The 13323-nt window shown below is 42.3% G+C and overlaps 3 protein-coding genes across 3 annotated transcripts; 1 reads left to right on the top strand and 2 right to left on the bottom strand.

The window, feature by feature from the left end:
* Positions 1-3431: 3431 nt before the first annotated feature.
* Positions 3432-7246, top strand: LOC144716658 (2-oxoglutarate (2OG) and Fe(II)-dependent oxygenase superfamily protein). Its single transcript, XM_078591853.1, has 4 exons — positions 3432-4440; positions 5552-5799; positions 6663-6867; positions 6953-7246. Exons 1-4 carry the CDS (start codon positions 4123-4125, stop codon positions 7073-7075), a joined length of 894 nt encoding a protein of 297 aa, XP_078447979.1. The 5' UTR covers positions 3432-4122; the 3' UTR covers positions 7076-7246.
* Positions 7247-7669: 423 nt separating this feature from the next.
* On the bottom strand, positions 7670-8245 carry LOC144715984 (TCP family transcription factor). Its single transcript, XM_078590952.1, has one exon. It carries the CDS (start codon positions 8243-8245, stop codon positions 7670-7672), a length of 576 nt encoding a protein of 191 aa, XP_078447078.1.
* A 39-nt stretch (positions 8246-8284) lies between these two features.
* LOC144716657 (uncharacterized) lies at positions 8285-12065 on the bottom strand. Its single transcript, XM_078591852.1, has 6 exons — positions 11861-12065; positions 11287-11471; positions 10306-10416; positions 9352-10205; positions 8628-8700; positions 8285-8544 (listed from the first exon to the last, which is right to left on the bottom strand). The coding sequence occupies exons 1-6, from the start codon at positions 11967-11969 to the stop codon at positions 8383-8385; spliced, it is 1494 nt and encodes a 497-aa protein (XP_078447978.1). The 5' UTR covers positions 11970-12065; the 3' UTR covers positions 8285-8382.
* Between the last annotated feature and the right edge of the window lie 1258 nt (positions 12066-13323).

Here is a 13323-nt window from a genome sequence, read left to right as displayed (position 1 = left end):
TTCAAATGTCTTGTTATTGCTCTGATAATAACAATGGCTTCATTTTCTATTAGCAACCTCCATTGGCAAGAAATGGTGGTAGGCATGTTGAGGGGTTGCACGATACATACAAAGTCCTTTGTCATTTAACACTCCTCATCAACCAAGTCTGGTTTATTTAGCACGTTCAATATGTCAAGAATGTCCCTCAGCTGGACACTGGCTATGAGCAGAGCGTATGTAGACTTCCACCATGTTGGGCAGTCTAAAGAAACCTTTTCTGATTTTATAGGCCAAGCTGCTTGCATAAGCAAACTTCTTGTTGTGTTGAATCATGTATTACAGTGATTATCTCCCTAAGACATACTACAGCGTTGCCGTAGGAAGATGAACCAAAGTCACGGGATATCATCATCTATCGTTATCATCAAGAATGATCTGATCCTATGGCACCTCTGTCACACATAGAGCGTTCAACTCAGCTTGGACTACAATGTTGATGACATGGACAATACATACCATGTGTCTTCTTGCACCAAATTGAGGGTTCACCTACTTTAATTCTTCTTCCCTAATAACTATTATTTTATGTTATTCGATGCATTGTGAATGGTCATCGTGTACACCATTATAACATTATATCATAATTCTGACAAGGAAATGATAAAAAACGTATGATTCATAATGAAGTTACACATACCTTCAAATTCAACTCAAAATCTTCCAAAATCTTTATGTTCATGTAGTCCCCAGCATGGGTTCCTCTCGACAAGGTATGTCAAGTACACACTCACATAATTTCCACTTTGTGTCTATCCAATGCACTTTCACACCTAAGGAGGCTATGTGATAAGCTCAAAAATTAGGGTTTTAATTTGTCGTTGATATTTTTTAGTTTAATCAATGAAAAATATCAACTTGTATTCACTTGAGTAAATTTAGCTAGTGATGAGTATGTATAGTTTCCGCAGGGAATGGTGATGAAGGATTTAATATTCTGTAATATAGAATATCTATCAGTGTTGAGATGAGACACATATAGAATATCGAGTCGAAAGACGATAAAATGTGAGCTGCAGCTTTTGACTTTTCTCTCTGAATTTTTTTTGTTCTCAATCTTTGAATCACATTTTTTGGCTATTTAAAACTTGTCTTTTTCTATTGGTCCACGCCACCCTTTCAAATAAAAATTTAAATAACTTTTTTGTCAATAATGGGGGCATTATGGAATCACGATTCATGATGTCATAATTGCATCTTTTTGCAATGATTACCACAGCTAATCCTTGTCGTCGCTTTTTGATTGGTCGCCACTTGATACAATTCAATGGTGACACATGGTGGGGTGTAATTTTGAGGCAAAAATACATTTAAAAATCATTAAAAATCAATTCTCAGTAAAAATATGATAATATATCCATGAATATATATTTAGACTTAGGTAATTAACATATCCTAAAATATAGTTTCAAAAAATTAATAACAAATATATTCCGGAACAGAAAATTAATTTCTTTAAGAATATGATGTCTTAAAAATCATTGCAAATATCGTTAAATCCATAAAAATAAGAATATCACTCAAAGAATATATTTAATCATTTTAAGTTTGATACGTGGAATTTATAATTTTTAGTGCATAAAATATATGTAAATTTCATAGAATATATTCAAGAGGCATTTATAATCATTTCATGCATCAAGTGCTTGTGACACTTGCGCAATGTCAGACATTTTTTGTGTGGTCTTATTCATATCTTTTATATGTGTTTTTGAGTTGATATTCCTGAATGATGGGACATAGCTCTTTTCTTCTGGAATATAACAGAGAAATCTTATGAATTACTTCTTCGTGCCAATAGCCCATGGCCAATCTGGATAGACACATGAGTGCATTAATTCTTCTTGTGTATTCTGTATTGTATGGACAGTATAATACTGCTTCATACTGTATGTTGTCTTGAATAAATCAGCTACTGACCTCCCTCTACTCACGCTCGACTCCCCTTGGCCTTCAAGTAGCATACACTTTATGATAGAACCTTTCAAGATGTCTCTAGAGTGGAGTGTTGCTTTAATATTTTTTATGGTTAGTGATGTCACATAAGTTGTATTTGAATTTTTTTCACTGTACGAATGTGTAGTACCTTAAAGCCTCACACACATTAATGCAACTTTGTTTATTTTTGTTGTTATTTGATTCATCTTCCACAAAAATTTTTGTGGAACCTGGTAACGTGTGAAAATGTACCTTGTTCTGTCCTATCAATTTGTAGTTTGATGAAATGAATAGAGGCAAGATAAGTGATGAAGAAGGAAGAACACAATAATAATATAAACAACTTAATGTATGTGCATTTTGATGAAATCAATAGATTGTAAGGTTCAGTGATGAGCAAACAGGAGAGAAGGAGAAAAAATAGTTTCAGAATAATTCAGGAAGATAAGAAGAAGAAAAAAAGTGAGTGAAGATGGGTGTAATCTCTCTCTCTTTGAAATATAATCTTTGATCAGTCTCGTAGTCTCTCTCTCTCTCTGAAATCTAATCTTTGATCAGTCTCATAATCTCTCTATCTTTGAAATTTAATCTTTGACCAGTCTCATAATCTCTCTCTCTTTGAAATTTAATCTTTGATCAGTCTCATAATCTCTCTTTAGATTTCTCTCTCTACCCTTCTTTCTATCTGCCAGTGTAAACCATCTCTCTCTATTTAAATATATTTCTCTCAATCCCACCTGTCAATCTGCCTATATTTCCATCATCCATGCCAATCGATCCATCTGTTTCTCTCTTCCAAATCTATCTAACTGCACATATCTCTATTCCTCCCCCCGAGCAGCGGTACTCGTCGGCGGAGATGCAGTCGGCATAGAGAAGCTCCTGAGAAGAACACGGAAGATCGTTGGCGATGGTGATAGATCAGATTGAAGAGAAGAGGAAGAGAAGACAGACCTGGAGGAAGAGAAGTTTGTCTCTGTAGTAATATCTGTCACCAGTGACGGTGACGGCGTCACCGTGACGGTGACGTGACGGAATGCGGGTGCATGGACGCATGACGGGTACGTGACGTTTTTTTTTAAATCCTCTGACGTGTGACGTGATGGTTGACGTGGCGAACATTTCGTCACGTCACCGTTCGTCATGGATCGTCATCTGTCCCGTCACGTCCGGGGCGCCACGTCCCGGACATGCCGTTCCCTAATTGCACTACAGTGTAGCCTAGAAGCCGATAACGTTTTTTGAGTGGAGAACAACAAACGGATCTGGTCAACCTCTCTCCTCTCTCGCTCTCCTCTGTCTCGCTCTCTCTCTCTCTCCCTCCCTCTCTCTCTCTGTCTATCTCTCCCTCTCTACCTATCTATCTCTCCCTCTCTCTCTCTCTATCTATCTATATCTCGTCTCTCTCGCATTCCGTCCCTTTCTCTCTCGCTCTCCCTCTCTCTCTATCTATCTATATCTCGTCTTTCTCTCATTCCGTCCTCTCTCTCGCTCTCCCTCTCTCTCCCTCTCTCTCTAAATATCACTCGCTCTCTTTCTCTCTCAGTCTCTCTCTCGCTCTTCGTCCCTCTCTCTTTCTCTCTCTTCCTCCCTCGCTCTCCCTCTCTCGATCTCGCTCTCTCTCTTTCTCTTTTCTCTCTCTCTACCTCGCTCTCTTTCTGTCTCTCTCTCTCTACCTCGCTCTCTCTTTCTGTCTCGTATTCTCGCTCTCTCTCTCTACCTCGTATTCTCGCTCTCTCTCCCTCTCTCTCTCTGTCTCGTGTTCTCGCTCTCTCTCTGTCTCTCTCTGTCTTTTATTCTCGCTCTCTGCCTTTCTCTCTGTCTCGTATTCTCGCTCTCTTTCTCTCTCTCGTACTCTCGCTGTCTCTCGCTCTCTCTCGCTGTCTCGTATTCTCGCTCTGTCTCTCTCTCCCTCTCTCTCTATCTCGTGTTCTCGCTCCCTCTCTCTGTCTCGTGTTCTCTCTCTTTCTCTCTCTCTCTCCCTCTCTCTCTCTGTCTCGTGTTCTCGTTCTCTCTCTCTCTTTCTGTCTCGTGTTCTCGCTCTCTCTCTCTCTCTCTCTCTCTGTCTGTCTCGTGTTCTCGCTCTCTCTCTCTCTCTCTTCTCCTCTTCCTCTCTCAAGCTCCAAGGCTACTCAGCAAATCACCATGACTCTTATCCGATATCCAGTTTCGGATCCGATACCCATTATCGGATCCGATGCGCGAAAATCGATCAAATTTCTCGGCCAAAGAGACGGCACTGCATCCCTCCCCGTCGAGAAGAGGAGCGTCGGAGAGAGGAAGAGCCGCTTGTATTTCTCTCTCTCGATCGGAGAAGCGAGAATGGGCGGGGAAGATGGAGGGAAGACAAAGAAGAAGAGAATCGCCGCTGGTGAAGCTTCTATCGGGGGCAGGAGATGGCCGATGATCGGACCAAAGCCGGATCTCCAGGTTAACCATTTGAAGGGTCACTCTCTTTTCACGGTTCGCTCCTGCCCTTTCTCTCGTTTTCTGCGTTTAATCCTCCTCAATTCCGTATCAGGGTTCGCCAGAAAGTAGTTTCACCTTCCTCACCGATCAAATATCCGTCTCAGAAAACGAATTTTTCAGAAAAATTAGATTTTGGCTGTCGTGGAAGCCTGTGATGAGTTAATTGCGTGGATGGGTTCTGGCGATTTGGGCTGGTGTTTGATGTGGGAAGAGAAACTCTGCTTCTCTCCGAAGTTCTTGCTAGTTTCTAAACAATGATATAGGAAGTGGGATTGAAGAAAAATAGATTATGCTGTCTCAGGAGCATGTCATTAGCTATTTTTTGGGGGGAATTGCGTGCGATTTGGCCTGATTTTGGTGGGAAAAGAGAGACTCTTGCTTCTCTCCGAAGTGATTTTCTAGTTTTGAAGAACAATTATTATTATTTTTAATATTATTGGAAAACAATGTAGGATTCAAGAAAAAAAGATTATGCTGTCGCAAGAGCATGTCATTAATTATTTGTATGGGGGAATTCATGCGAATCAGCCTGGCTTTTGGTGGGAAAAGAGAAAGTCTTGCATCTGTCCGATGTGCTCGCTAATTTCGAAAAACAATGTCATGGGATGTGGGATTCAAGAAAAGTAAATTATGATGTCACAGGAACATGTCATTAGTTATTTGTATGGGGGGTTTCGCGCGATTTGACCTGGTTTTTGGTGGGAAAGAGAAACTCTTGCATCTCTCCAAAGTACTTTCAAGGTGTGAATCACAATGTCATGTGAAGGGGGATTCAAGATCATTGCCTCAGACATCAACTTTGGGAGATTCGAAAAAAATTAGAACTTGGGTCCGTAATTTAGGTAGGAAAAGTAAAATGACAGGTTCCTACATCAGCACTAATCTGTTGGGGTGATTCATGCAATTTGCCCAGGTGTTTGAAAGGAAAAGAGAAATTCTTCTTCTCCCAACAAAATACTTTCCATTTTTGAAAATCAATTTTATGGGAAGTGAGATTCAAGATCTTGCCTCGAATGCCATCCTTTGAGAGATTTAAAAATCAGATTCTGTTATTTCATATTCTGTAATGATTCTAAGCTAGTGACTTGTCCTTTAAGATATTCAGGTACCAAACTATCTCAATCCAAATGAGGCCAAGGGTTTCATAGAGGCGGCCGAGTGTTCAGGTTTTTCTCACCAGGGAAGCCTTGGCCCCGCAAGAGGTGAAGCCTTCAGGGATAACGACCGCATATCCTTTAACGACGCTGGGCTGGCCAAGTGCATTTGGGAGTCTGGGCTTGATAGAGTCTTTGCCGGCATCAAGCTTCAGGGAAAGTCCGCTGTGGGCCTGAATCCAAACATCCGATTCTACAGGTAATAACAGATCACAATCTCACGTTTGTGGCTTTAAGTTTTTTCCTTTTTTTCCATTCTTGATGATGGGTAAGAGTGCAAATTACTTGATGTTCCCAAATGAAGTCAACCAGGACATGAATAATTGGATTATAGGGTTTGGTTTGCCGCCCTGATGATGATGATGTGAGGATATTGATGAATCATCGCCTTCTTCGTCATTAATTCTCATTAGGATGACCATGACGAGGTCGTGACTCTACGATGCCCAGGCATCATGGTATTTTTTTTATATATTTTAAAAAAAATGATGCCCAGGATGATTTCGTCATGGTCATCCTATCATCATTTTTCCCACTTTGAAATGGGATAGATCTCTCTCTCCTCAGCTCAGTCCAAGGAGGCTTCGCTGATTGAGAACTCCTCAGCAAAGGCAATGGAGGCTTCGCCAATTGAGAACCCCTTAGAGAGGCTTCGCCAATTGAGAACACCTCGAGCTCGTTTAGTCGGGTTAAGCAAAACTTTATTTTTACCCGTATGAGCTTATAATTAAGATTTCTTAAGGGTGTCTTGAATGGATGACAAAAACACTGTATGGGGAGACTGAATGGATTTCTGTGCAGTTCTGTCTGTCCATCCCATTTCATTGTCCACCTTCCCTCCATAAACTTGTCCTCTTGTCATCGTCACCCAGTTTTCTCTTGAAAATCGTTGTCATGGTCATGTGCGCTTTCGCGATGACGATGATGATGATGATGCAGATGAAGATTTCTGGATGATGATGACACCCATTAATTCTTCATGGGAACCAGATTACCAGCATTCTTGTTGTTTAAAAGGGTAAGAGCAGGCAGTCCAATTAAGCTGATCATTAAGCTCTTCAGGTACAAGGTGGGCCAGCGATTCGGGCGGCACATTGACGAGAGCGTCGATCTGGGTGGGGGGCAGAGAACTAAGTACACCTTGCTAATATACCTCGCCGGAGCAGGACCCCAACCGCGGCAGGGCGCCGACCATTCCGCCGCAGCGATGGTGCTGGCCGGGGGCGAGACTGTGTTCTATGATGACCACAGAGGAATTGTGGCCCAAGTAGAGCCTTCACCAAATTTTGAAAGAATTGATCCACATTGGAGAAAGCATTCACTCTGTATCTAATTACGACTATATCATGCAGGTGGCGCCGGTGGAAGGGATGGCCCTTCTCCATGTGCATGGCGGCAGGTGCATGCTCCATGAAGCGCGTGCGGTCATCAAGGGTACCAAGTATGTCCTCCGTTCCGACGTGGTCTTCGCCTGAGATTCACAGAAAACAAGCAAGTCATTGTCTGGTCTGGTCTGGTCTGATCAAACTATAACTTGGGCGGCTGTGGAGAGTAAAAGGGCAGTGTTGATTGGTTATGAAAACAACCCATTAATTAAACAAGTGACCCATGATGGTGAAGTGCCTTCATCGGATGGTCCTTGAGACTTTCTTGAGAGCACTAATTAATTAAAAGTCGTTAACTCTTACTAGAAAAAGTCAAGTCAAAGCGTCAGAGATTCACACAAGCTTTAGGATCGGCATCCTGAATGAATGGGCGATGAGTAGAAGGGAGGATCAAAGAGGGCAAGTTAACTAAACGAGAGACCCATGATGGTGATCTGGCTCCCAAGCAGAGTACCTTCGTCAGATGGCCGTTAACATAAGAAAAACTGAAAGATTTGGTTGAAATCGGTTCTTCTCTCGGCGAGAACAGTAGGGCAGTAATTACTCAAAAACTCCAGTCTTACTAGAAAGGTCAAATCAAGAGTCTGAGATTCACACAAGCTTTTCGGATGGGCATCCAGAATGAATGGAGGATCGATAACGGCAGGGATTTCCTTGTCCAAGGCTAAGCTAGGCTTGGCTAGGCTAGTCCGCCGTCTCGGGGAGCTGCTGGCCGAGAAACTGCAGCTCCTTGGTGTCGGGCGGCGCCGGCGGCGGGCCGCGCGCAGGGACGGCGGAGGGGAAGGCCCAGACCGGCGGCTGCATCCACAGCCCCCCGCCGAGCGCCCAGACCGGGACCAGCCCGGCCGGCCCGGCCGCGGCCCCGACCGGCGCGAGCCCGGCCGAGACAGAGCCGGCGGCGCGGTCGAGCTTCTTGGGGCGCTTGGCGGCCTCGCGGGCGGGGGACTCGGTGGGGACTTTGAGCGCGCCGCCGACCGAGACGGCGATGGCGGGGACCGTGCCGGTGCCGGTCGCGGCTATGATGGCCGGCTCGGCGTGCTCGAGCAGCCACCGGATCGTCTCCCCGTCGGACTTGTGGCCGAGCTCGCGCGTCAGCTGGAATATCCTCGCCGCGCATGCCGCCGGCATCCTTATCCTCCTCCCCCTCCCCTCCACCTTCGTATGCCTGTCCTTGCTCCTCCTCCTCCTCTCCCCCCCTTCCTCCTCCTCCTCCTTCGCCGCTATCCTCAGCTCCGCCCCCCTTCCTCCTCCCTCCTCCATCACCTCCCCCTCCTCGGGAAGAGGACGAGGAAGAAGAAGAAGAAAAAAAAAAACCCTAGAAAACCCCGTGGGCCCCACCGGGATCGCCCATCCGACGGCCGGGCCCCGATCTGGGGTGATCCGACGGCGGAGATTATCTAGGAGGAGGATTTGGAGCGCAAGTTGCGCCATTTGTCTTTGAGGTCGGCGGGCTGGCGGGTGCGATGGAAGACGTGCTTGCCGTAGTCCAGGATGCTGATCCAGGATATCTCCGCCTGCCCTAACCCGCCGCGCTTCTGCTGGAGCTTCTCCATCGCCTCCTGAATCATGAGTAGATCATGGTGATGATGATGATGATGATCGTGATGAGGAAATCTCTTTATCGGATTCGTGTTTTTAATACCTTTAGAATCGATTCTTCGTCTTCGGTCCAGGGAAGCCTGTTTCTCCGAGCGCAGGGGATTATTGGGTTTGAGCTGGAACGAAGTTTTTCAAAGATGATCATGGCCAAGGAAGCATCACTACTAAGCATTGTAAATATTGATCGTGATCTACTCGTAATGGGGTAAAAATTACAGTCGTGATTTTAAAATAAAATCAGAGAAGATATAGGACACCAGTCAACATTGTAATTATCAGTCACGCTGTACTTACTGGTTATGGCAGAAAAAATTCCTGTACTGAGGAAATATATATGTTTGCAGAAGAAAAACTATCAATTCTTCTGACGCTAGGGGATATTTGAAAAAAAGCCTATCTATTTCAGGAATTGCTTTCGCGTCAGATAAGCCAGCTTAACTTAGTTCGAATTTGATTCAGCCGGTGGAGAAATGCAGTAAAAACTAAAAGGCTTGATCATGATCTACTGATAATGGCGGAAAAAACATTCCTGAATTTTGGGATGACCATGAAACATAAAATAAAAAATAAAACTATCTATTTGTTGAGGCGTTTGAGCAGATAAGCTAGTTCTGGAATTCAACATTGACTACGCCGATGAACTCTACGGGAATATCACTTCATTTTATGAGAACTTATTAAGCGAAAGAAAATATGCATTAATTTGAGGCAAATTCTTGAATCACTATATTTTCCATGCTTTAATCAACAATCGTTAGACCACTTACTAGCGCTTAGGACCTCGGGCCGCTCGTCTTCTGTATTTTCTGGTAGAAGAATCTTTCTGCTCAAACGCACGATCAAACTTTCCTTCGGCTTCACAAACTTCCAGCTTGAGACTAACTGCATTCCCAGAAACATTTTCCAACTCTTTTTCATGGTCATGGTTAAGGAGTATCGGATGTTCATCGTCTCTTTCTAGAGTTTTGGAGGGATCAGCGTCTAAATGATGGTCTTTTGATTGAATTTCAACTTGCTGATTCAAATTCGTCGAATTTGAAGGCTGCCCACTCTTCTCTATTCCCCCCCAATCTTTAAAAGCAGAAATGGCTTTTCTGGCTAAAGATAATCTCTTCTTAGCCTCAGAATAGTCTGATAAAGCCCGTTGATATAAGCAGAAGGGGCATTTAAAACCTTCAGGGTTATCAATGTCAGACGAAGATTCCAAGCAACTCCGATGGATAGCGATTGCACAGTTGATTTCTGAACACGATAACAAGTCACCACCTTCGTAACACTTTCTGCATAATCTTCGCTCTGCCTGACGACTGTCATTACACAAGAATGTCTCCGTCGCATCTTCGCCGCCTTCGTTGTCACTCGACGAGTAGGCGACGATCCGTCCGCTGCCTTCATTTGGTTTTCCAGCTTTATCAATTTGAATGGTTTCCTTTACAACCTGATCGTCGCGTTCATCGGTGGATGCCGATTTCAAAATGCTAGAATCAGACCTCAATTTGCGAGTTGAATGTGGATTCAACTTAATTCTCTTTGAAACAACTTCCCGGGCATTCCCGATGTCTTGCTCTGCAGGATTGGTTGGCTTCCTTGTCAGACATTCTTCAATAATCTTGTGCTTCAACTACAGTAGTAGAGAGAAAAATGAGATGTTAAATGGGTTACACCGAAGAAATGCAACTTGTTGAACTGGACGAATAGATGAGCTTTCTTTCTTGACAAACCAGATCAAGGGAAGGTTTTGGTAATGCAGCTCGTCTTCGTTGAACTGCTTGGCGGAGAGTGTTAAGGTTAGACCTGCTCGGAGAACCTCCGAAGATGTCTAATGGATCCAGCTGCAGAGGTCAAATTAAAAAAATATAATTATAAAATAGCTATATGATACTGAATAAACATCTACTCTGTGAGAGGAAGAGGCAAAAGAACAAGAAGAATGTCTAACTTACGATGACGATGTTGATTTGACTATGACGATTTTTTTTTTGAAGAAAGAGTGGACTAGGACGATGACAATAACCAGTCATTGTCGTCATTGACATCTATCGGCCGATGCCGACTTGTCATCCTCATCGTAATTTATCCGCGTCTAAACATGCATGACTATTTTATTTTATTTTTTGGAAATACATGAGACGGTCAACCGAAATAATAGGTAACCACCCAAACATGCATGTCTATGATGACAATGATGATGTATCTGTAACTGTCCACTAATCCTAATTTTTGCATCAATGATGAAGCTGATGAATGTACGACGATTCATCACTGTCATCTGGTTTTCATCGTCGTTACCATCGCCGCCCATCGTTTGATGATGAATCATCATTGTGAGATTCACTGCTCGCAGAAGGAAGAGTTTTCAATGTTGAAAAAATACAGTGAGACGACTGCGCCTGAATTTTGGAAAATAATCTGCTAGAATCTAAGACGAACACCCGTGCACAATAAAAAAACGATGCTTTTCCCCGCACTGATTTTCGAAAGCATGTGTCTTACATCAATAAATTTGCAGATTTATTTTAGATGGTTAAAGTCCCTTGTATGTTTTCCCGCTGAAAAATCCAAATCGACCGACTTTTAATTAGTATCTTCCGGACTTAGAAGATACTGATTACAAGTTCATCCCATCCATGTCTGGATTTTCCAACAGGATGACGACAAATTAACCTAAATCTAGAGAGTCAGAAGCAAGGCAAGAAAATCACCTTTTGATCGAAACCCATTGTTCCATGAACTGTGGGATCAGAACCAGGCTTCTGCACTCGATTCGAAGAGTGAACCTCCTCAAAGGAGTCCAACAGCTCCTCCAAGAACTTAAGCGCAAGACGCCTCCTCGCACTGTCTCCATAAAATGAATCGGTGATGATGCCGCGGTTCGATCGCACAATAGCTGAAAATAAACCACGGAGATCATCAATCTGCCCCATCAAAGAACCCAAAACCATCGTCTTTGCGACAAAGTAAAGATCTTCGGCAGATAAAAGATGATAATGAATACAAAAAATACGGGAATCATGAATCCACCTAAAACACCCAAAAAAATCATCTAAATGACAAAGTAAAGATCATCGGCAGATAAAAGATGACAACGGATACGAAAAAATACGGGAATCATCAGTCCACCTAAAACACCCAAAAAAAATCGTCTAAATGACAAAGTAGAGATCTTGGGCAGGTAAAAAGATGAGAATGCATACGCAAAACTGAGAGACGTATGAAAGATTATTTGATTCGCATTATTTATTTTTTTCGTCGCGTTTGAATTGCGGTCTGCCCTACCTGCGAGAATAGAGGAGTCGATTTCCTTGCAATCCGCGAGTTCTTCGACGACCCAGCTCCATGCGATCGTCGTTGGCGAAGGGTCGATCTCCGACTCTTCCGTCGGCATCGAAGATTCTTCGATTCGATTCTTGTCTCCTCGCTGGCGGAAAAACTCGCAAAAATGGAAGCGCTGTCGGTTTTAGATGGCTTCCCCCGGAAGCTTCGGAGAGAAAAATAAAGATTTGGTTAACTGTTTTAATAGATTAACAAGGTTCTGACAAATATGTGAAACATTTGAATTAATTTGAACTTAGCTTCCCTAGTATTTTTTGACAAAGGCCAAACGAGAAATTTTATGGCTGAAAATTAAATATATTAACAAGAAGGTTGGTTATTTAGTGTTGCGTAAAAGGAAAACAATAAGGTAGCTCTGTTCCATGGTACTGAAGGTTGTCACTTTGGGTACATCCAATAAAATTTGAAGGAGATAGAGAAGATTAGCATAACATGCACAAATGATAAAATAGACACGCACAAATGATAAAACGGACGGCGGTACCGTAGGTCTGGTTGTGTCTACAAAGGTGATTCTCAAGAAAATGAAGCTCATAGTTCTAAAGGTTCTGAGATCATGTTACAAAGTAAATGAATGGCGAATGAAGATAATAAGTTTATATTATAAAAAAAAAAGTAGAGTCGTATATGTTTGATTTCAATATAATTGACATATAGCTTGTTCTAATTGAGAATAACCCAACTAATCCTATGACATAGAAGTTTTTTATTAAACAAGAACTATGTCGTAATGATATTCTTTATAGGCATGAAAATGAGATCCTTATCAAGATGCAAGCATCTCACTTCAAACTGATTTCTCGTTTGATCTCCTTCTAAAGTTAATAGTATTGTTTCTTTCAAAATCTAATTCATCTAATGTCAAAACCTTGTGGCAAATCTAATTTATCTAAAGGTTTTGAAATAGGTTGCGTTTAAATAAGTTACACTATTTTGATTCTCGGAACATAACATTAGGTTCCATGTGCATGAGTGATGCTTATAATGAAGTCTGTAAAGACACGATTAGACTTAGTGAAATTATGACGAGATCATAGTACGAAGATCATTAGATCTTAAGCATGTGTTCTAAATATTCCTACTCAAAGGATACTCGATGAGGACATTGAAGTATCTAGATAGAAAATCACTATTTGACCTCACTGATATGATGACTATGGTCGACTCTATAGCCATTAATGTAGAGACACTAAAGATAAATATCGGGTGCTCTTAAGATAACCTATATGTCAATTCATCCACGTGAATCCCAAAATGTTATTATACCAAACTATCAATAAATTTGATTCACGTCATAGTTGTGTAAGTGACCCCTAAGTCTGATATGCCAAATATATATTGTGGACTAACAGTTTTACTTTGATGATCGCCTATGAGTTCTTGATCACAGAATTCTTAACAATCTT

This window comes from Wolffia australiana, chromosome 2 (genome assembly GCF_029677425.1).
Source record: "Wolffia australiana isolate 7733 chromosome 2, ASM2967742v1".
Taxonomy (NCBI): domain Eukaryota; kingdom Viridiplantae; phylum Streptophyta; class Magnoliopsida; order Alismatales; family Araceae; genus Wolffia; species Wolffia australiana.
The sequence above is the reverse complement of the archived record's forward strand: the minus strand, read 5'-3'. Positions and strand labels throughout refer to the sequence as shown.